The sequence below is a fragment of the Taudactylus pleione genome, unplaced genomic scaffold (genome assembly GCF_031769625.1).
Source record: "Taudactylus pleione unplaced genomic scaffold, aTauple2 ptg001352l, whole genome shotgun sequence".
In the NCBI taxonomy this organism is placed as follows: Eukaryota; Metazoa; Chordata; class Amphibia; order Anura; family Myobatrachidae; genus Taudactylus; species Taudactylus pleione.
The window spans coordinates 1205464-1229816 of record NW_028285752.1 but is presented as its reverse complement, the minus strand read 5'-3'; the positions used below and the strand labels follow the sequence as shown (position 1 = coordinate 1229816).

Sequence of the window (24353 nt, the reverse complement as noted above, 5' to 3'; positions counted from 1 at the left end):
AGTACAGGTATATGATATACAGTACAGGTATATGGCAATCATTACAGTTATTAGTACAGGTCAGGGCCGGATTATAGGCAGGGCGACAGGGGTGGGTGTCCCTGAGACCCACACACTGTCCCCGGCCAAATCCTGCTACAGCCTGCGATTAAACCCCGCCCCTTCTGTCATTTGGCTCTGCCCCCTCTTCAAAGACCCGCGAATCGCGCTGGTCCAACTTCTGCTGCTGCCTCTGAAATCAGGAGAAGTAAGCAGCACGGTATAGGTGTATCTGTTTATATATATATATATTTACATGTGTGTGTGTGTATATATATGTGTGTGTGTGTGTGTGTGTGTATATATGTGTGTGTGTGTGTGTCTTTCTCTCTCTCTATATTCATATATACACAGCGGGTAAAATAAGTATTGAACACATAAACATTTTTCTCAGTAAATATATATGTAATGGGGCTATTGTAATGACATTTTCACCAAATGTCAGCAACAACCCATGTAATCCACACATGCAAAGAAATCTCACCATAGATGACATACAGTACAGTACTATCCTCCGTGCGCTACATGTTGTGCCACACATAACGCGGGAGCTCCGTGTGACTTGGTAGCGCCGAGTGTCTCTACGTGTGACTCTTTTTTACCATCAAATGTGTCTTAATCGTAGTGATAACGTTGCACAGGCAACTTCCTGGTGTCCACAGCCCAGTTATATACCCTAAGGTAGCAGTTCATTGGAGATCAGCGTCAGCTGACCGAGACTATGCTACCATTGGTTGAAGGAACAGTCAGGTGAGAAAGACTAACATGGCAGCGCCCATGACGGCAACCTCGGAAACCAAGACACAGAGCCACACATGGAAGTCCAAGAGCACCTAAGACAAAATCAGCGCGTCACCGCACCTGACGTCTGACCGCACGAGATGTCAGGGAAAGCCGGTGTTGGGGTGCGTAACGGCCAATCCTAGGCAGAACCCTGACACATGCTTCATGTTAGTAGGTCATATAGGGTCTGTCTGACTGTCCAGGATAATGTGTAATCATAGTGCTCTTCTCTTTCCTGTACAGGAGTAATGTGCGGAAGCAAACGTATGGTATACAGATGTGTCCCCTTGCATCTTTGCCAATCGCATTACAAAAGTGCGCACGCATCGCACCATGCGTTTAGCCGTAGCCATGTGCACTATGTTATGCCATGCTGTGTGCTGCGTTGGCACCATGCAATCCTGTGGAGTCAAGAGTGTGAACGCGGCATATTAACTATCCCCTGAATGTGCCTACTGCGATCTGCCAGTTTTGTTTGTAGAAGTAGCCCTGATTATTAGTAAGTATGCCTGAAAACGAGCAGGGCCCTGCACCCTGCTAATAGTGCCTAGTGGTAACTGCTCTGAGTATTTATTACCCTATTTGTCTATGCATGTTTTCTTGTACAGGAGGCAGGGAATGGTTTCCGATGAAACTCTTTGCAATGGTTTAGAGAACTACTAGTGAATGTGCGTGTCTGGCGTAAACCTGGCGAAAATGCCGCTGGCGCTGACATGTACATATTTAGCGATAATTGGCGCTGTAGTGTACGCGCAATTGCAGCATTTTAACTTACCGCAAATTTCTGCCAGCGCCGCAAATTTCAGCCCTTCAATTTACATTTTAAGTTTACTGTTTCAGCTGGTGGAACCCATTGAATCTGCCGGAGAAATCCGGCTCTGCACACGTACCAGTGTATTCCCGCTGGCGGCTTTGAGCTGGCAGTAACACGTTACTTCTAAATTATAGATGATTTGATAACAGTCACTATTTAGAAATGATAAAGAAAAGATCCTCTGAGTTAAACACCTTTGTGGGTCTCTCCTGATGAGCCCAGTCCCCCGTTCCTATCTCTTGCGCACCCAGACGCCATCGCAGTTGTCAGCCATCACTTAAATCTGTACAGATCGGTTCTCTAGAAGTTTTTTTTTTCCTGAAGTAGTGCGGCGTAAATCCCGGCTTGTCCAGCGCCTTTATTGTGTGTGTCTTCCTGTACTAATTGATTTATTTTATTTTAGAGTGGTTGTGCGCGGGGGTTTTGATTTAGTGTAAGGGGGTTGGCAGTAATGTCACTGTCACTAATTGGTGACTGTTTTTGTCCTGGAGGAAACTGCTGCGCTCTGCAAATGGCTTCACAGGCTGCCGTTAGCTGGCGGTAGCTCTCCCCGAAGGTCATTTACAGATTGCATGCAGAGTTTTAAGCTCCTTCTATCCTTCAAGAGGAGAAAAAGATGTATTATATATAATCACAGGACGATTCCGGCCTGATGTGGCTGCTGTAACTTGTGTTGTGTTGATTCCAGGCAGCTAATTAAATATCTGTCTTTTGACTTCTGACATTACTTTTGCTGTCCTACACAATATGGGTGACATTTTTCAGTTTACATTTATCGAGCTACAGGGCTGAGCAGATTTATAGCCATTAGTGGATGCACATACGTCCGCACGCTGTCAGGGGAGCAAAGAGCCTTTATCTGGGTTCAGTTTTATTAGGTTCCACTTTAGTGCAGTAACTATTCACCTAGGAGAGAAAAAATGATGAACTTTTTTTTTTTTTTAAGTTTGCATTCCACCCCTAATGTAAAAGGTAAGGTAAAAATAATTTGAAAATACCAAGATGACCTGTCACTGACCCCCCCCCCCCAACGCCCCAAAAAATAAATAAATAAATTGCATTGATGTTTTGACTTATGCTGGAAGATGTACTAATGTAGACTGAGAAAAGTGACAGATTATGCACATTGGCCCTCATTCAGAGCCGTACGCTCTGAGCAGAGCGCACGCTCTGAATGAGGGCCGCCCTCCATGAAAATGGAGCGTCCTCCTGGACGCTCGTATAGCTGTGGGTCACCACCCACAGGCTATACGAGCGTGCAGTTTGATGGCCGCGATGGTCATGACCATCGCGACCATCGAAACTGCATACAAAAGCCTGTGGTTGAGTTTTTCAACCACAAGGCTCGGAGTGATTTTGCCTCTATCAGAGCCAAAATCACTCCCACTGACATCACTGGTGATGTCAGTGGGCCGGCTTCTGACGGGAGGCGTTCCCGTGGGAACGCCCCCGTCAGGGAGGCACGCCCCCGGCAAGCCCACCGAAGGGGGCGTGCTGTCAGTCAACATCGACAGCACGCCCCCTTTGAAGAGACACTACGAGCGAAGGAAAATCCTTCGCTCATTGCGTCTGGCGCATGCGCACAACGGAGCTCCCTCCGTCGTGCGTATGCTCAGTGCAGAACATCGACCCACTTGCGAGCGGACAGCCGCTCGCGAGTGGGTCTGAATCAGGCCCCTTGTTAGCAATCTCATTGCACAGACCTTATTGGGAGCACACCAGTATCAGTAATTGTACGGGTGACAGGAGAAGAGGAAGGCAGTGAGAAGGGAAGCAATCGTGGTGGTCAGGGACCGTTGCAGTGGAAGAAGATTATTGCATGAGGAGCAGAAGAGGAAATGAGTTTTGTTTTGACTAAGAGAGCATGAGAGTGATAGAGAATTGATGTAAGTGGGTACTAGAGAAGGTGTAGACAACTGATGTGTGGGGACAGGATCCCAAAAGAGAAACGCAATTCTATCGTCCTTATAAATGCTTACTACAGGCGATGGTTGCAGGAAACGAAAAAGTGTGCAGTGCCACCTGCTGTCTGTAGCTAGTACTGCGGTGGATCCTCCTGAGGAACAAGGGTTCAGAGTGGCCAGTCTAGCTTGTGTGTGAGTTTGCACCCATGTCTGTAGAGGAAGTGTGTTGTGATTTGGGGCGTATGACATCTTAAAGAGAGGGTCATGTCCACGACAGGTTACATGCCCAGGACTTTCCTTTACTGTAGCTTTAGAATTGGTAATTATTTAAAAAAAAAAAAGTTATGCAGAAAACTTGGAGGACATTTCCAAAACACCATGAATGCCCACCACAAACTGCTGTGACATAGCCCTGGTGTGCTGGGATGGTTGGTCCACCAGGCCTCAAGGCCAAAGTACAAGTCCAACCGAGTCCCGGCACTTGGCAACCAGCCATTATTTCTTATACTGCTTGATTAGCCTAAATTATTTCCCAGAATAGCCGTGAGAATGGCGATGGGACAATTAGTTTTGTTTTCATGTTACATTTGCGAAGCTTTTCATTACATTACTTGGAGCTCACCTACAATTGCAATCCTCTACCGTAGGCACACAATGTGACCTATTAAAGAATAGGCGGAGACCGGAAAACCGCCAGCTCTGAGTTCAACAACGTGGAGAATGAGCGTGATAAATACCCCTTAACCTCAGCAGAAATACACACGCGCTGGCTGTATACAAGGCGCGAGGTGGGACCAAATCACATGTACGTTAATTCCAATGCTGGTACAGTAAAAGCAGCTCTAAAACCATTAGTCCTTTAACTGGGAGGGTAGTGGAGAGTGTTTGGCCAGACATCATGAATTTTGTTATTCTAATGGCCTTTCCAATGGACTAACTTTTGGAATCTGGAAATTAATATTTATTTCTGAAGGATGATATTACTGGTATTAAACAGTAACAGGTCCAGGCAAGAACGTTATACCTAGAAACAGCACTGGGCTCCTTAAGTGTCCTCCTGCTGGTTTGAGAGTCAAACTTTACTTTATATTTGGAAAATAATAATTATAAAAATTAAATATATGTGTATATATAAAAGTGTGTGTATATATATGATTTATATATATATATATATATATATATATCTTTATCATTAACGTACATATAATTGGTAGCAATGCTGCAATTCTGAAACACTGTTAATAAATATTTGGCTATTTTTTATGGGAACCGATAACTTTTTTTTCCATTTTTTATTTTATTCCTTTAGGTCTTCGGCCGTATACGAAATACGTCTTCTTCCTCGCGGCGTGCACCTCTGTTGGATGCAGTAACAGTCAGACCGCGTCGGGCTACACATCTCCAGCCCCCCCTCAGGGTAAAGCCTTTTCATTTTTATTTCCAAAAATGCTGTAGAAATTCTGTATAAGACAAGAGCAAAACACCGATGGCAGCCGCTCTGGTTGTGTTCTAGGAGTGCGGTTAGATCCCTGCCACATCACAATCAATTCCTCAGTGCTGGAACTATATTGGAGAGAACCTGAGATGCCCAACGGGATGATTGCTCAGTATAGACTGATACGGAACAGGACAGTCATTTCCACAAGCAGTGGGGAATATCTCCATTACACCGACACTGGCCTACAGCCCAACAGCAGGTAATGTGCAACACTGATCTATATTAAGCTCTCAGGCAATGATTAACAATGATATTGTATCCGGGGATGGTACAAAACAAGACTTTTACTTCCCCTTTTATAAAGGGAAAAATCATTATTGCTTAATCATTAAAAGGCATTGACAAAAGCTCCTCCAGGTCCTCTGCCATTGCATATATTAAATAGACTTGTATTGACTGCAGCTACATTCACCTCTGTGCAGAAATAAAACCAGATAGGCCATAAAACAAAGTAAAGAAGTTTTTATTTCTCCCCTAAGCACAAAAAGTTTTTCGCCTGTTTAGACTTAATTTTTTATTTTTATTTTTTTTATATTTTTCTAAGTCCATCTTTTATGGTAAAATATAAATAATTAATTCTGCAAAGATTGTCTATCATCCTCACACACTGGAATACACATGGAGTTGTATTAAGGTGCAGTCAGTCTGCTTTCCGGCGTCCAGCGTTGAATGCAGCCCAGAGGGGCCTTTTATAAAGGAGATCATTGATCTGGTTAATTTAGGAGAACACAGGGAGAATGCAGGAACCTAAATGAGCCTTTTTCTGCGGCAGTTCTGAAATACTGTTAAATGAATTATAATAAAAGTATCTGTACTCCACCTTCCATCCTCGTTGTACGAAACACGTATCAGGCAAAGCAGGCTGACTACACATGTGCGTGTAGCGTTCCCTTACAGTCAGCACTCACCAGGGGGGCGATGTAGAGCTGGAAGCATTTTGCACCAATATGCTGCCGCATAATGTGTGTGAAAAAAGATGCATTTTGCGCAGCGAATGGATGCATTAGCAATGTTTGTGCGCACGCATAGGAGAACAAAAAAAGCGCAATTTATCCCAAGTTTGGGTCCAATTCTACATCAGCACCGAAGTTTATTATTATTATTATACTTTATTTATATGGGCGCCACAAGTGGTCTGCTGCGCCTTTCACAGTATAAAAACAAATAATTAGACCAGCAACTTACAATACAATAGAATATAGGACAAGGACATGGATAATATACATTGCTAAATTAGTGACCATAACACCTAGATATGCAACAGAGCGGAAGCAACCAAGTGTTAGGTGCCCTGGTGGGGGGTAAGAAGTAAATGAAAGTAAAGTAGGGAGAAGCACAAGAGGGTAGAGGGCCCTGCTCGTAAGAGCTTACAGTCTAAAGGGGAGGGTCAGACAAACAGGGGAGACACAGATGGGGAGGAAGGAGCAGGTAGCAGGGAGTTAGGATGAGAGCTGGAAGGCTTTGATGAAGTAGTGGGGTCTTGAGAGCCAGTTTGAAGGATTGTAAAGAGGTGGAGAGTCTGATGGGGAGAGGAAGAGAGTTCCAAAGGTGGGGGGCAGAATGGGCAAAATCTTGGAGGCGGGAGTGGGAGGAAGTAATCAGTTGGCATGAGAGGCTGCATGCATTTGTTGACGAAGAGGGCGGGGAGGAGAGCGAAGGGAGATGAGGTCAGAGATGTAAATGGCAGAAGATTGGGTGAGTGTGAGGACCTTGAATTGGGTTCTGAAGGGGAGCCAGCGTAGGGCTTGCAGGAGAGGGGAGGCAGATGTAGAGCGTTTGGAGAGGAAGATGAGCGGAGCAGCAGCATTGAGGACAGACTGGAGAGGAGAGAGATGGGAGTTGGGGAGGCCAGATAGGAGGAGGTTAGAGTAGTCCAATCTGGAGAAGACCAGTGAGTGGATGAGGGTCTTAGTGGCATCCTGGGTGAGAAAGGGTCTAATCTTGGAAATATTTTTGAGATGGAAATGACAGGACTGTGAGAAGTGCTGAATGTGGGGTATGAAGGAGAGGGAGGAGACCAGGATAACTCCAAGACAGCGCACTTTGGGGCTAGAGATAGTTATTCCATCAATTGTCAAAGAAGTTTGAATTAATCTTTCTTAATCACTGTACACGTTTGTAGTTGTGGTCACCGTGGATGTTATATTATTGTACACTGGGTTGGTCTCAGTACAGTTGGCTGATTACACCTGCATAGACCTTGCGCATAGGGTCTAACGGTTCCTGTACTTGCAGCAAAAAGCTTCAGCTATATTATAAGGGGAACCGCGGAAATCACATAAAATAAATCAGTGTATCTGAAAATGGTGGTACAAACACCAGGGGCCAGCGCTGTGCGGCGGGTATAGCCATGACAGACATGGCGGCGATCTTGGGGTGATGAGCGTTCTGTATGTTTATGTATTACACAAAGATTGGGACGATAACGCCAACGATGGTTCTAGTACTACTCCGGACCAATGATAGTTTTAAACCACAGCTTAAAGCTGTCACATGCAAGAGCCAAATAACAATGTAACAACATCTATTTAATAAAAGAGTTACAGACATAGGTACATATTGTAAGTAGTATTGTTTTTGTTAAATATCTGCTTTAAAACAAAATCCCCCATAGTTTTTTTTTTGTCTTTAAAAAGTAAAGTATTTGTAACGCACGCATCAATTCTCCACTATACACCTACAAGTCACTGCGAGAAGGGGGGGAAAGTAATAATAACAATAATTAGGATGATGAGGATGTTACTAAGGTAACAATACTTTTTATTGTCTGCAGCAGTAAAATAAAATCTAATTTTCCTTGGGGTTGCTGTTTACGTTAATGCATATAAATATAATATAAAACATTGACATTTAATCAGAGAATATATAATTTCTGTGCACACTTTTAAAACCAATGTTAGACGATGCACAGAAGCGCTGGAGCGGGATGTAGCTCTCCGGTTGTCTTCTGTCCGTATCCTGTTGCGCATTTGCTCTGAACGTCTCTGTTCTTCGCTGACACTTTGTTCATAGGCTCAGCGTCTGCAGTCCCAGCGCTGCTGCAGGCAGGTCAGAGTAAGTGTCCAGGTATGATCTGTGTAGTTCCAGTAGGGTACAATATTTATTTGTCCTGTTTAGGTATTTTTACCAGCTGGAAGCCAGAACGGAAGCCGGGAGCACTGTCAGTGACATCTATGTTGTGGAAACTCCCTCTGACACCCCAGAGATGATCCCTGTTCCGTACAATATCACCGTACTGGGGCCGGATTCCGTATTTGTGGCCTGGGACGTTCCAGGTAAGGCAATTCTGAATGGTTTTGTAGGTAGACTTTTGTTTTATAACATGTTCAACTACAAACTACTGGATACAAGTGTAATATATATTCTGATATGATGTTAATAGAGATGAGCTGTTTGGCTTTGGCTCGGATCTTCCTGTCAAATTCGATCTCAAAACGAGGCAAAACGTAATTTTTCACAGACGTCTGTGCCGAGCTGCCGGGGAATGGTGATGTTTAACCTCGTTCTGAGATCCGAACTTGGCAGGAAGATCCGAGTCAAAACCGAACCGCTTATCTCTACTTATTACCCCTTTGGGGACATGATGTGGCTGCACCTTAATGGCCAGAACACTTTTGGTTTTTTCATTCTGAAGCCTCGTTGGCTACATCTGAAATAGTTTTTTTTATATATATTTTTTGCTAATTTCGTATTTTTGACTTTCAATTAGGAGATGTACGAAGCCTTGGAGGGAGATAAAGTGGTAAAGTGAGTGATAAAGTACCAACCAATCAGCTCCTAACTGTCACTATACAGCCTGTGTTTAAAAAATGACAGTTGGAAGCTGATTGGTTGGTACGTTTAAATTTCCAAGGCTTTAGTACATCTACCCTATCTAAGTCTATTTACTAAGCCTTGGAGGGAGATAAGGTACCAGCCTATCAGCTCCTAACTGCCATGTCACAGGCTGTGTTTGAAAATGACAGTTAGGAGCTGGGTGGTTGGTACTTTATCTCCGTCCACTTTATCTCCATCCAAGATTTAGAAAATAGACCCCTAATATCTTTAATTGTATTAGCATAATATCAGGCAAATCTAAAAAAAAAATAACTTCTGCTTGATTTATAATGCAGCTCTAAAATATCCCAACCGACTGGTCAGCGTTTATATTTGCTGCCATATATTTGCATTTATATTTGCTGCCATACTTGAGATAGTTGTAGGAACAGGAGCAGCGTGATATTCCTAGCCTAGACCAAGGAGCAGCGTGATATTACTAGCCTAGACTAAGGAGCAGCGTGATATTACTAGCCTAGACTAAGGAGCAGCGTGATATTACTAGCTTAGACTAAGGAGCAGCGTGATATTACTAGCCTAGACTAAGGAGCAGCGTGATATTACTAGCCTAGACTAAGGAGCAGTGTGATATTACTAGCCTAGACTAAGGAGCAGCGTGATATTACTAGCCTAGACTAAGGAGCAGCGTGATATTACTAGCCTAGACTAAGGAGCAGCGTGATATTACTAGCCTAGACTAAGGAGCAGTGTGATATTACTAGCCTAGACTAAGGAGCAGCGTGATATTACTAGCCTAGACTAAGGAGCAGCGTGATATTACTAGCCTAGACTAAGGAGCAGTGTGATATTACTAGCCTAGACTAAGGAGCAGCGTGATATTACTAGCCTAGACTAAGGAGCAGCGTGATATTACTAGCCTAGACTAAGGAGCAGCGTGATATTACTAGCCTAGACTAAGGAGCAGCGTGATATTACTAGCCTAGACTAAGGAGCAGCGTGATATTACTAGCCTAGACTAAGGAGCAGCGTGATATTACTAGCCTAGACTAAGGAGCAGCGTGATATTACTAGCCTAGACTAAGGAGCAGTGTGATATTACTAGCCAAGACTAAGGAGCAGTGTGATATTACTAGCCTAGACTAAGGAGCAGTGTGATATTACTAGCCTAGACTAAGGAGCAGCGTGATATTACTAGCCTAGACTAAGGAGCAGTGTGATATTACTAGCCTAGACTAAGGAGCAGCGTGATATTACTAGCCTAGACTAAGGAGCAGCGTGATATTACTAGCCTAGACTAAGGAGCAGTGTGATATTACTAGCCTAGACTAAGGAGCAGTGTGATATTACTAGCCTAGACTAAGAACTAACCTGACTAACCTGAGAACTAGGACATGACATAATAAAGGGGGGGGGGTCTCTGCTTCTGATTCATGTCCACTTGGATTAAATTCAATTCTACAGTTTACTGATGACACCGCCGTTGTGGGCCTCATTAGTAATGGGGATGAGATGGTGTATTGAAGGGAAGTTGCACAACATACTAAGTGGAGCAAGGAGAATTATTTGGAGATAGTTATTAATTTTAGTAGCTCTTCTAGGTGAGATCTGCAGCCATTAATCTTAAATGACGCTGCGGCAGGGAAGATGAGCAGCTTTATACTGCTCAGTGTCCACGTTTCTGCGGATATGTCTTGGGCCATAAATGTTTCCTTATTAGTAAAAAAAACAGTGAAGCAAAGTCTTTTATTTCCTTAAATTGTGGGCAGCAAATGTTCCTTGGAGGCAGATTTTTTAGTTAAATTTTTATGTGTCCTAACTCCAGAATTACGGTTTGATTTGGGAATAGCAAAATGGACAACCGTAAATTCTTACAGCGGGTGGTAAGGTCTGCTGGACATGTTATTGGTCTGAGGCTGTCCTCTATTGTTGACATTTACTGTATGTTAAACATAGTGAATGGAAGGCAATAGCAAATATCATGTACTGTATCCATCCCAATTAGAGTTACCACCTTTTTATTTTCAGATTCCCAGACAAGGGGGTATGACATGGGGGTAGGGCAAAAATTGCAGTAGAGTTACAATCGTTTACTAAGAGTTCAGGTGCCCAATTGCCCCTTTAAATGACATCAGCTACACTTTGCCATGAGATCCCCCACTTGCTCCTTTACATGCCACCAGCTCCACATTGCCATCAGAGCCAACACATGCCCCTTTAAATGCCACCAGCTCCACATTGCCATCAGAGCCAACACATGCCCCTTTAAATGCCATCAGCTCCACATTGCCATCAGAGCTAACACATACCCCTTTACATGCCACCAGCTCCACATTGCCATCAGAGCCAACACATGCCCCTTTAAATGCCATCAGCTCCACATTGCCATCAGAGCTAACACATACCCCTTTACATGCCACCAGGCCCCCACATGCCACCAGCTCCACATTGCCATCAGGTCCCCACATGCCCCGTTACATGCTATCAGCTCCACATTGCCGTCAGAGCCAACACATGCCCTGTTACATGCCATCAGCTTCACATTGCCATCAGGCCCCCACATGCCCCTTTACATGCCTTCAGCTCCACATTTCCATCAGAGCCCCCACATGCCTCTTTGTATGCCAGAGCATTGCTAATCTAGAACTTTCTTGGAATATACTTTTGAAAAGAAACATGCCCAAGAACCAAACAGAAGAGCCCTCTGTACAAATTTTACATTATGTTATGTGCTGCAATAAGATATTTGGCAGACCCCATAAAACATAGGTTTTTAAATAATTTAACACTCTGTCACTTTAAAAACACATATATGCTTAATAGTTCATAATTCTTTGGATCAATATATTCTTTCAAAGCAAATAATAGGTTAGAGAACAAAGTACAACGGGTAAAATAAGTATTGAACACATCAACATTTTTCTCAGTAAATATAATTGTAATGGGGCTATTGTAATGAAATGTTCACCAAATGTCAGCAACAACCCATGCAATCCACACATGCAAAGAATTCAAACCATAGATGTCCATAAGTTATGAGTAATAATGTGAAATGACACAGGGAAATAGTATTGAACACATGTAGAAAGGGAGGTGCAAAAAGACATGGAAAGCCAAGACACCAGCTGAAATCTATCAGTAATTAGAAAGCGATCCTACCCCTTGTCAGTGCAAATTAATATAAACTGGTTCAGTCCCAACTGATGGCCTATAAAAACTAAAAGGTGTCTCATTACCAAGGTGTCACACAAGAAACATCTCATAATGGGTAAAAGCAAAGAGCTCTCTCAAGACCTTCTCAAACTTATTGTTGCAAAACATACTGATGGCATTGGTTACAGAAGGATTTCTAAACTTCTGAATGTTCCAGTGAGGACTGTTGGGACCATAATCTAAAAGTGGAAAGAACATCATTTCACCATAACCGGCCAAGACCAGGTGCTCCTCGCAAGATTTCTGACAGAAGAGTTGTCAAAGAGCCAAGGACCACTTGTGGAAAGCTTCGGAAAGACCAGGAATTAGCAGGTACAATTAGCAAAACAATAAGTAATGCACTCAACCGCCATGGCCTGTACGCACGCTCACCACGCAAGACTGCATTGCTGAAGAAAAAACTCAGGCGCTGCAGAGTTCCAATTACTTATCAATCTCATTGAAAACAAAACACGAATAATAATACAAAGGCAACCACAGAGAGAATGTATTGTTAAATATTGATTTTAAACAATGAGGTACGTTTGTAAAAAATATAAATTTATTTTAAATAATAAAAGCAATGTTACCATGTAACAAACATGTAAACATGAAAAATAATGTTTTAAAAAGGAAAGGAGCCCAAAAGCCACTGGAATGTAATGTGAACAAGAGAATTAAAATGTTACTTGTATCCAATGTGTGACACACGGTGAATGTTCCTTTGACAGGTAGGCTGCCGGAGGGAGTTTGCAAATGATGCGGTAACTCTTGGGCAGCCGCTTGTGAATGAAAGTCCCGTTCTCACCTTGGCTTTTATCCTCCAAAGCACGGTGATGTAACGAGAGCCGCAATCACGGTGGCTGGCAGGTACAGCTCTACCTACTTGCTGGGGAGCTGATGAGAAGCCGCCCGATGTTCCGTGTGTGGTGGGGTAGCCGGATAGGTAAGATGGGATGCTCCTAGGTTTGTAAGAAGGGTGTGCAGTCGGGCTCCTTATAGAAGAGGCAGTTTGTGGCCAAGCACTTACGCATTTCAACTTCTAACTGAAGTCTTTGTCAACATTTGGACAAGCCTGTGAAATACTGGGAGAATATTGTCTGGTCAGATGAGGCCAAAACTGAACTCTTTGGATTCCATAATACACCATGTTTGGAGGAGAAATGGCGCTGCACATCACCCCATACCCCATACCAACAGTGAAGTTTGGAGGTGGGAACATCATGGTGTGGGGCTGTTTTTCAGCATACGGTAATGGCATAATTCATATGATTGAAGGAAGGATGAATGGAAAAATGTAGCGAGCCAAATCTGCTGCCATGTACCAGGATGCTGAAGATGAAACGAGGGCGGACATGTCAGCAAGACAATGATCCCAGACACACAGCCAGGGACACTCTCACCTGGTGTCAGAGAGAGGAAATAAAGCTGCTAGAACGGCCCAGCCAATCACAGCCAATCACAGCCAATCACAGCCAATCACCTGACTTGTATCCAATAGAAAATCTATGGAGAGAACTAAAGATCAGAGATCATAGAAGAGACCACGGAACCTCCAAGATTTGGAGACGGTTTGTGTGGAAGAATGGCGCAAAATCCCCCCTAAGCAATGCGTGCGACTAGTTCTCCATACAGGAGGCGTCTTATACCTGTGATTACCAACAAAGGCTTTTGTACGAAGTATTAAATACATTTCAGTAATCGTGTTCAATACTTTATCCCTGGGTCATCTCACATTGTTACACATAACTTAATTTATGGACGTCTATGGTGAGATTTCTTTGCATGTGAGGATTACATGGGTTGTAAGTGACATTTGGTGACAATTTCATTACAATAGCCCCATTACAGGTATATTTACTGAGAATAATGTTGGATGTGTTCAATACTTATTTTACCTGCTGTATATATACATTCTTATGATATCAATATACAAGGCAGTTTGATAGGCAAGTACTGTATGTTATGCTGCCCTGTCCATTGTCCTCTGTACCAGAATGTAATGTACTGTATGTTATGCTGCCCTGTCCATTGTCCTCTGTACCAGAATGTAATGTACTGTATGTTATGCTGCCCTGTCCATTGTCCTCTGTACCAGAATGTAATGTACTGCATGTTATGCTGCCCTGTCCATTGCCCTCCTGTACCAGAATGTAATGTACTGTATGTTATGCTGCCCTGTCCATTGTCCTCTGGTACCAGAATGTAATGTACTGTATGTTATGCTGCCCTGTCCATTGTCCTCTGGTACCAGAATGTAATGTACTGTATGTTATGCTGCCCTGTCCATTGCCCTCCTGTACCAGAATGTAATGTACTGTATGTTATGCTGCCCTGTCCATTGTCCTCTGGTACCAGAATGTAATGTACTGTATGTTATGCTGCCCTGTCCATTGCCCTCCTGTACCAGAATGTAATGTACTGTATGTTATGCTGCCCTGTCCATTGTCCTCTGGTACCAGAATGTAATGTACTGTATGTTATGCTGTCCTGTCCATTGCCCTCCTGTACCAGAATGTAATGTACTGTATGTTATGCTGCCCTGTCCATTGTCCTCTGTACCAGAATGTAATGTACTGTATGTTATGCTGCCCTGTCCATTGCCCTCCTGTACCAGAATGTAATGTACTGTATGTTATGCTGCCCTGTCCATTGTCCTCTGGTACCAGAATGTAATGTACTGTATGTTATGCTGCCCTGTCCATTGCCCTCCTGTACCAGAATGTAATGTACTGTATGTTATGCTGCCCTGTCCATTGTCCTCTGTACCAGAATGTAATGTACTGTATATTATGCTGCCCTGTCCATTGCCCTCCGGTACCAGAATGTAATGTACTGTATGTTATGCTGCCCTGTCCATTGTCCTCCTGTACCAGAATGTAATGTACTGCATGTTATGCTGCCCTGTCCATTGCCCTCCGGTACCAGAATGTAATGTACTGTATGTTATGCTGCCCTGTCCATTGCCCTCCGGTACCAGAATGTAATGTACTGTATGTTATGTTGCCCTGTCCATTGTCCTCTGGTACCAGAATGTAATGTACTGTATGTTATGCTGCCCTGTCCATTGCCCTCCGGTACCAGAATGTAATGTACTGTATGTTATGCTGCCCTGTCCATTGTCCTCTGTACCAGAATGTAATGTACAGTATGTTATGCTGCCCTGTCCATTGCCCTCCTGTACCAGAATGTAATGTACTGTATGTTATGCTGCCCTGTCCATTGCCCTCCGGTACCAGAATGTAATGTACTGTATGTTATGTTGCCCTGTCCATTGTCCTCTGGTACCAGAATGTAATGTACTGTATGTTATGCTGCCCTGTCCATTGCCCTCCGGTACCAGAATGTAATGTACTGTATGTTATGCTGCCCTGTCCATTGTCCTCTGTACCAGAATGTAATGTACTGCATGTTATGCTGCCCTGTCCATTGCCCTCCGGTACCAGAATGTAATGTACTGCATGTTATGCTGCCCTGTCCATTGCCCTCTGGTACCAGAATGTAATGTACTGTATGTTATGTTGCCCTCCTGTACCAGAATGTAATGTACAGTATGTTATGCTGCCCTGTCCATTGCCCTCTGGTACCAGAATGTAATGTACTGTATGTTATGCTGCCCTGTCCATTGCCCTCCTGTACCAGAATGTAATGTACAGTATGTTATGCTGCCCTGTCCATTGCCCTCTGGTACCAGAATGTAATGTACTGTATGTTATGCTGCCCTGTCCATTGCCCTCTGTACCAGAATGTAATGTACTGTATGTTATGCTGCCCTGTCCATTGCCCTCTGGTACCAGAATGTAATGTACTGTATGTTATGCTGCCCTGTCCATTGCCCTCCGGTACCAGAATGTAATGTACTGTATGTTATGCTGCCCTGTCCATTGCCCTCCTGTACCAGAATGTAATGTACTGTATGTTATGTTGCCCTCCTGTACCAGAATGTAATGTACTGTATGTTATGCTGCCCTGTCCATTGCCCTCCGGTACCAGAATGTAATGTACTGTATGTTATGTTGCCCTCCTGTACCAGAATGTAATGTACTGTATGTTATGTTGCCCTCCTGTACCAGAATGTAATGTACTGAATATGTGGAAACACTGACGATTACAGAATTTTCTCTAGTCCTTAATCCATCGTTAACCAGTCAGAGGACCCTGTTCTGATGCAGAGATATGTGACAATGTTATACAACGCTGCTGTGGGGGATAGTGCACTTGGAGTCCCCAATAAGTCACTAATGTTCTTACTGTTTATTCCACATATATAATATTTTATGTCATTTTAACTCATTGGTTGCACATGGGATATATGTTTGAAATCCCTTACTGCAATATATAACAATAGGCCAAATATTCAGTGCTGTATAAAAGACACCACAATCCGGCTTTGACTGCGTTTTTTTTTTTTTTTAGTTTTTAATTTTTGACTGTTTCACTTTAATTATTGATCTCTCTGGCGCCCTGACTAATTGTACTTCAGTTATTGCTGAAGAAAACATTTATTGGGACATGTCCCCAATTCTCACCCAGAGGTGGTGAGATATCAACTATTTATTTGTGCAGATAATAATGAATTTCTCATTGCATTGTAAGTTCATAAATGATAAATAAACTATCAGCATTGAGCTGTGAATTATGGAAAGGCCCCTGTGCTGGGAATATTAACACACCAAAACCTTGTTCTTTAGTCAACACGAAAATGTGTTGTGGCAGCTTGTCATTGTACTCATGGTGACTCTGACGCCGAATAACAAAACTGCCATTTGCACTTAAGACAAATTGGTTCATCTGCTCTTCTGCTGCTTCATCCAACTAGATACAGATGAAACATAACGAAGGCTGCTGGTTTTATAGGCTCACTCTTACAAATGGTAAATGACACAGTAACGTTACTCGTATCGCCGCTTTCTCTGTGCAGTGTAAATATTACAGCGGGTTCTCCACCCTCAGATGACTCGCTGATTACTTTTTATGTGACTTCCCGCAGCTTTTGTTAGATTCATTGTTCTTCATTTACAAAGCACGCACGGGATGTTCTGTGGCGCACGGAAAGGCTTGGCCCCCCGGCACGCCTATTGACTTGCACAAGTTCGCCGAGATATCTGTTAGGGCAGGAACAGACTGATGGGAGGAGACAGGGTTGGACTGGTCCACAGGGGGTACGGGGGAAATCCTCGGTGGGCCTCACTGCCTGAGGCCCCCCCCCCCCCCTCCTCTGGATATCATACTCCAGACTGTGCACTGAACTGTACCTTGTTACTCTATTAGATGGTCAGAACCTTGTGGAGCAACACCACTGATAAACATCAGTTCTTGGTTTGCTTCTATAAAAACTACATCAAGATTTGCTTAATGGTTAGTCAAGCAAATGTGGTGACTAGCAACACCCCCTCTGTATGGCCACACCCCTTAAGCGTGGTTCAGTATCGCTGCATTCCCCCGGTGGGCCCATTGTGGCTCAGTCCGACAGTGGGAGGAGATGGTGGTGTGAAGGTTTTCCTGGTGCTGACAGAATGATGGACCCCGGGGAGCCTTCATTTAGGGCACAGAGGTATCATTTCAGTTTACAGAGAAGTGGAATAAAGTGATCACTGTTCATTACACTGGGATCACTCCAAGTATTCCAGTTCTTTCCATTATACTGGCCCACACGCCCCCTGGGAGTCTGGAAGAGCCCCAGCATAAAGCTGGCTAGAAGGACACCCTATACAGTACATGCGCTGGGGAGGTTAGTTTCTGCTTGCAAAGAGGGAGCAGATACAGGGCTTTAAAATTGCTAATAACGGGGCTGACACTGAGTGAGCTTATTCCCAGTTGCAGAGAATATATTATGTGCACACGTGTGAGCGATGCAGAGATGCCCCAATATCAGTTGCATCTCCTGAAGGGGCATAACTGGGCTGTGACAGGGCAATCTCACATAGACATAATTCGGAGAGGGCATGCTGAATTGCGGGCTATGCAAGCCGGACGGAAGCAGAAATACTTCCCTTTCCATGAGTATCCTTTGCTCTTAGTATTCGGCTGGTGTAAGCATGCTCTTATGAGGATGACAGCTATCACACTGTGAGGATAGAGGCAATCCGCCCACATACAACTCCGCTGGTGTACTTAGTATTCGGCTGGTGTAAGCGTGCCCTGATGAGGATGACAGCTATCACACTGTGAGGATAGAGGCAATCCCCCCACATACAACTCTGCTGGTGCACTTAGAATTCGGCTGGTGTAAGCATGCTCTTATGAGGAAGACAGCTATCACACTGTGAGGATAGAGGCAATCCACCCACATACAACTCCGCTGGTGCACTTAGTATTCGGCTGGTGTAAGCGTGCCCTGATGAGGATGACAGCTGTCACACTGTGAGGATAGAGGCAATCCGCTCACATACACCTCCGCTGGTGCACTTAGTATTCAGCTGGTGTAAGCGTGCCCTGATGAGGATGACAGCTATCACACTGTGAGGATAGAGGCAATCCCCCCACATACAACTCCGCTGGTACACTAGTATTCGGCTGGTGTAAGCGTGCCCTGATGAGGATGACCGCTATCACACTGTGAGGATAGAGGCAATCTGCCCACATACAACTCCGCTGGTGTACTTAGTATTCGGCTGGTGTAAGCGTGCCCTGATGAGGATGACAGCTATCACACTGTGAGCATAGAGGCAATCTGCCCACATACAACTCCGCTGGTGCACTTAGTATTCAGCTGGTGTAAGCGTGCCCTGATGAGGATGACAGCTATCACACTGTGAGGAGAGAGGCAATCTGCCCACATACAACTCCGCTGGTGTACTTAGTATTCGGCTGGTGTAAGCGTGCTCTTATGAGGATGACAGCTATCACACTGTGAGGATAGAGGCAATCCGCCCACATACAACTCTGCTGATGCACTTAGTATTCGGCTGGTGTAAGCGTGCCCTGATGAGGATGACAGCTATCACACTGTGAGGATAGAGGCAATCTGCCCACATACACCTCCGCTGGTGCACTTAGTATTCGGCTGGTGTAAGCGTGCCCTGATGAGAATGACAGCTATCACACTGTGAGGATAGAGGCAATCTGCACACATACAACTCTGCTGGTGCACTTAGTATTCGGCTGGTGTAAGCGTGCCCTGATGAGGATGACAGCTATCACACTGTGAGGATAGAGGCAATCCCCCCACATACAACTCCGCTGGTGCACTTAGTATTCGGCTGGTGTAAGCGTGCCCTGACGAGGATGACAGCTATCACACTGTGAGGATAGAGGCAATCCGCCCACATACACCTCCGCTGGTGCACTTAGTATTCGGCTGGTGTAAGCGTGCCCTCATGAGGATGACAGCTATCACACTGTGAGGATAGAGGCAATCCCCCCACATACAACTCCGCTGGTGCACTTAGTATTCGGCTGGTGTAAGCGTGCTCTGATGAGGATGACAGCTATCACACTGTGAGGATAGAGGCAATCCGCCCACATACAACTCCGCTGGTGCACTTAGTATTCGGCTGGTGTAAGCATGCCCTGATGAGGATGACCGCTATCACACTGTGAGGATAGAGGCAATCTGCCCACATACACCTCCGCTGGTGCACTTAGTATTCGGCTGGTGTAAGCATGCCCTGATGAGGATGACAGCTATCACACTGTGAGGATAGAGGCAATCTGCCCACATACAACTCCGCTGGTGCACTTAGTATTCGGCTGGTGTAAGCATGCCCTGATGAGGATGACAGCTTTCACACTGTGAGGATAGAGGCAATCCGCCCACATACACCTCCGCTGGTGCACTTAGTATTCGGCTGGTGTAAGCGTGCCCTGATGAGGATGACAGCTGTCACACTGTGAGGATAGAGGCAATCCGCCCACATACACCTCCGCTGGTGCACTTAGTATTCGGCTGGTGTAAGCGTGCCCTGATGAGGATGACAGCTGTCACACTGTGAGGATAGAGGCAATCCGCCCACATACACCTCCGCTGGTGCACTTAGTATTCGGCTGGTGTAAGCGTGCCCTCATGAGGATGACAGCTATCACACTAAGGGCTGTATTCAATTAGAGGCGAAAAGCCGTAATTGGCGAAAAAGTTTCGCCTATTGCCGCTTTTCGCCTGGGCGGAAGATATCTTCAAATTCCATTCCAGACGGAAGTTGTCAATGCAATGTAATAGGTGAAAAAGATTCGCCTATGAATAGCCGGTTAAAAGAAGTGCAAAATCTTTATTTTGGGGTGCATACATGGGGAAACGAACCAGAACCAGAAGGGACAGTCCCCCAAATCTGGTAAAAAAAAAAAACCCTAAGAACACCCCAAAAAAGTACATTAAGTTTTGGGGTGAAAAAGTAAAAGAAGTGGGGTTACAAGCATAAAAACTAGCGACATAGACTTCTTGGGGGTCTACAAGGATGGGTCAGGTGTTTTTGGGATTGCAGGTCCATGTAGCAGGTGTGTTTTTTTAATTTTTTAAAAGTTAACTTTAGAAACATTAAAGTATGCTAGGACCCATTTTCAAGTACACCAAATTTGACAGGACTACTTAGAAAGTTATTTTCACCCCAAAAATACTGCTTCGTGCCATTCTTCCCTACTTTTGCATAGTTGCTAATAAGAACCAATTTAAACTACTTAAGTACCGCAGACACTATTATTAGGGCTATTAGTACATTGATTCCCTATTATGTTAGTGCATCTTTTTTTGGGGTACAGATGGATTTCTCACTTCTGACAGTACTTTCCGCCTGTTCCGCATTCGCCGCTTTCTGTTTTCGCATGGTTTAGAATTGAATAGGGCAAAAAGCGGAGACGCGCACGAAAAGTTTTCGCCTCTGAAACAGGCTAGGGAGGCTGAAAGTCAGACAGGCAAAACCTTTCCGACTTTCGCATCTAATTGAATACGAGCCCAAGTGTGCACAAAGGGGCGATCCGCCCACATACAACTCTGCTGGTGCACTTAGTATTCAGCGTATTAAGCGCGCCCTTATGAGGATGACAGCTAAGGAGTAAATTTACTAAAGTTAGATTTTGATTTTAGTGTGATTTCACATTCAATTTACATACATCAGTGAGATGCATGCATGTATCTTACTGTAAAAAGCTTAGAAAGAGTTAAAGTATTAAAAAAATGATGTGGGTTCCCCCCTTAAACACACAACCAGCGCCGGACTTTTCATAGCCAGTCCTGGTTGTGTAAGTACAGGGAAAAAATTGTGTAGGATTCCCCTGTACTTAGCACACCAGCACTGGGCTCTGATCCGGTCCTAGTTCTGGAATTACAGGGGAAAAAATGCTTAGGGTCCCCCTGTAATTTCCACAATCCGCACCAGACCTTTTCTAGTGGAGGGCTGATGCCGCAGCCAGGGAAGCCCTTTCACCGGGCCCCCCAGCCGAAGCATCAGCACTGCGCTAGTCAGTCCAGGCCAGGAATCCCTGGGGAGTTGGGGACCTGCCAATAAAGGGGTCCCCCTCTCCAGGACACCCCTAGCCTAGGCTGACAGCCCGGCTCTATCCACGCCACCCCTGGGCGACGGGTGGCAGGTTGTAATGTAATGTAAGTGTAGTGTAAAAAAAGATAAGTGTAAACTTTGTCTTTACAGTAGAACTGCAGGTCCCAGCAAGCCTTCCCCACATGCTGGTACTTTGAGAACCATCAGTAGCGATATACTGTCTGTAACAGTCCAGGTGCTGCCATCAGTAGCAATATCCTGTACTGCCTGTAACAGTCCAGGTGCTGCCATCAGTAGCGATATACTGTCTGTCACAGTCCAGATACTGCCATCAGTACCGATATACTGTCTGTAACAGTCCAGGTGCTGCCATCAGTAGTGATATACTGTCTGTAACAGTCCAGGTGCTGCCATCAGTAGTGATATACTGTCTGTAACAGTCCAGGTGCTGCCATCAGTAGTGATATACTGTCTGTAACAGTCCAGGTGCTGCCATCAGTAGTGATATACTGTCTGTAACAGTCCAGGTGCTGCCATCAGTAGTGATATACTGTCTGTAACAGTCCAGGTGCTGCCATCAGTAGTGATATACTGTCTGTAGCAGTCTAGGTGCTGCCATCAGTAGCGATATACTGTCTGTAGTAGTCCAGGTGCTGCCATCAGTAGTGATATACTGTCTGTAGTAGTCCAGGTGCTGCCATCCGTAGCGATATACTGTCTGTAGTAGTCCAGGTGCTGCCATCAGTAGTGATATACTGTCTGTAACAGTCCAGGTGCTGCCATCAGTAGTGATATACTGTCTGTAACAGTCCAGGTGCTGCCATCAGTAGTGATATACTGTCTGTAACAGTCCAGGTGCTGCCATCAGTAGTGATATACTGTCTGTAACAGTCCAGGTGCTGCCATCAGTAGTGATATACTGTCTGTAGCAGTCTAGGTGCTGCCATCAGTAGCGATATACTGTCTGTAGTAGTCCAGGTGCTGCCATCAGTAGTGATATACTGTCTGTAGTAGTCCAGGTGCTGCCATCCGTAGCGATATACTGTCTGTAGTAGTCCAGGTGCTGCCATCAGTAGTGATATACTGTCTGTAACAGTCCAGGTGCTGCCATCAGTAGTGATATACTGTCTGTAACAGTCCAGGTGCTGCCATCAGTAGTGATATACTGTCTGTAACAGTCCAGGTGCTGCCATCAGTAGTGATATACTGTCTGTAACAGTCCAGGTGCTGCCATCAGTAGTGAATGGTGATATACTGTCTGTAACAGTCCAGGTGCTGCCATCAGTAGTGATATACTGTCTGTAACAGTCCAGGTGCTGCCATCAGTACCGATATACTGTCTGTAGCAGTCTAGGTGCTGCCATCAGTAGCGATATACTGTCTGTAGTAGTCCAGGTGCTGCCATCAGTAGTGATATACTGTCTGTAGTAGTCCAGGTGCTGCCATCCGTAGCGATATACTGTCTGTAGTAGTCCAGGTGCTGCCATCAGTAGTGCTATACTGTCTGTAACAGTCCAGGTGCTGCCATCAGTAGTGATATACTGTCTGTAACAGTCCAGATGCTGCCATCAGTAGTGATATACTGTCTGTAACAGTCCAGGTGCTGCCATCAGTAGTGATATACTGTCTGTAACAGTCCAGGTGCTGCCATCAGTAGTGATATACTGTCTGTAGCACATAGTTGTGGCGTACCAGAAGTTTTTGTCCTTTTCATGTATCTGGGGGTTTGGTCTATTAGCCGGTATGTTGCTGTCACATCCAATATCATGAGGTCTGTCCTGTGTTACAAGTAGAAGTAACATTAGTTCCAGGGGGTAAATGCAATCGGCCGCTAGTTGCAGACATTTGAGAGTTTTCAATGATATTAGGGGCTGATTCACATTTGAGGCTGGACCGATTCAGTCGCAGCTATCCAACGGTTTTCTTACTGCGCACGCAGTGTATGGGAAACCGCAGTCTGACTGACAGGCTGCAGACGTATGGAGGTTGGAACGGGGTGCGTTTCAGAAAATTGAGGTGCGTCACCTCAATTTCTGTGGCGTGCCAAAACCAGCGTCCTCGGGGGCAGTTTACAGTGGGAGCCTAGTTACAGTGGCCATTCTGAGAGGGGCTATGTTTGCCACGATGGTGATATCATGCCGCATCTTTAGATGCGTGCGGCGGATCTGAGAAGCCGGCAGTGCATCCAGCTTTGAATCAGGTCCTTAGGGTGCTATTTACTAAGCTTTGTTAGGAGATAAAGTGAAGTAAGGCCCTCATTCAGAGCCGCTCGCTATTTGCGGTCGTTCGTTCTAAAACAAGGGGTGGCTATTCAAATGAACTGTTCATTAATTGCGGTCTGTTCACGCCTCTAAGTCTGAACGAGCGAGCAAAACTTGCGGTTGTAATTTTGAAAAATACGCCCCCTTGCCGCTCGCACCATACGTCTTGTCCGCTATTTATTAGATTAATCGAGTACAGCGAACAGCGTATGAACTGCTCGCTATTCTTGTGGCTGGTTTTTTCAACCGCTATTTTGCGAGCAGTTCTGAGTTAAAAAAAACCAAGTGACGTGGTCAATGACGCTGCTGTATTAATTATGCACTCCCTTAAAACGCCCGTTTTGACCTTTAAGCACGCCTGCGATCTAATTCCACACCCCCGTTTTCAAGCTCCTTCCCCTGTTACCACCCACATACGCCTCCTTCTGTCACTCAAAATAGCAGGCATTCGCTATATAGCGAACAAACGATTTTCGGCCGCACTGACTGGTTCGCGCATGCATATTAAAATCCATACGCATGCGCAGATGTGCGAATATCGGTCAGAACGAACGAGCGGCCGCTTACGAGCGGCTCTGAATCAGGGCCTAAGATCAGCTCCTAACTGCCATTTTTTAAACACAGCCTGTGACATGGCAGTTAGGAGCTGATTGGCTG

At 44.8% G+C, this 24353-nt stretch overlaps 1 protein-coding gene across 1 annotated transcript in view; it reads left to right on the top strand.

The window, feature by feature from the left end:
- The window catches only part of LOC148443017 (usherin-like), a gene marked incomplete at its 5' end in the record, with an annotated part of 186711 nt that overhangs the window by 19860 nt on the left and 142498 nt on the right, over positions 1 to 24353 (top strand). The window contains 3 exons of the mRNA XM_088463390.1: positions 4850 to 4957; positions 5054 to 5237; positions 8156 to 8313. Coding sequence (XP_088319516.1) covers positions 4850 to 4957; positions 5054 to 5237; positions 8156 to 8313 — 450 coding nt within the window. The remainder of the gene's footprint in view (positions 1 to 4849; positions 4958 to 5053; positions 5238 to 8155; positions 8314 to 24353) is intronic.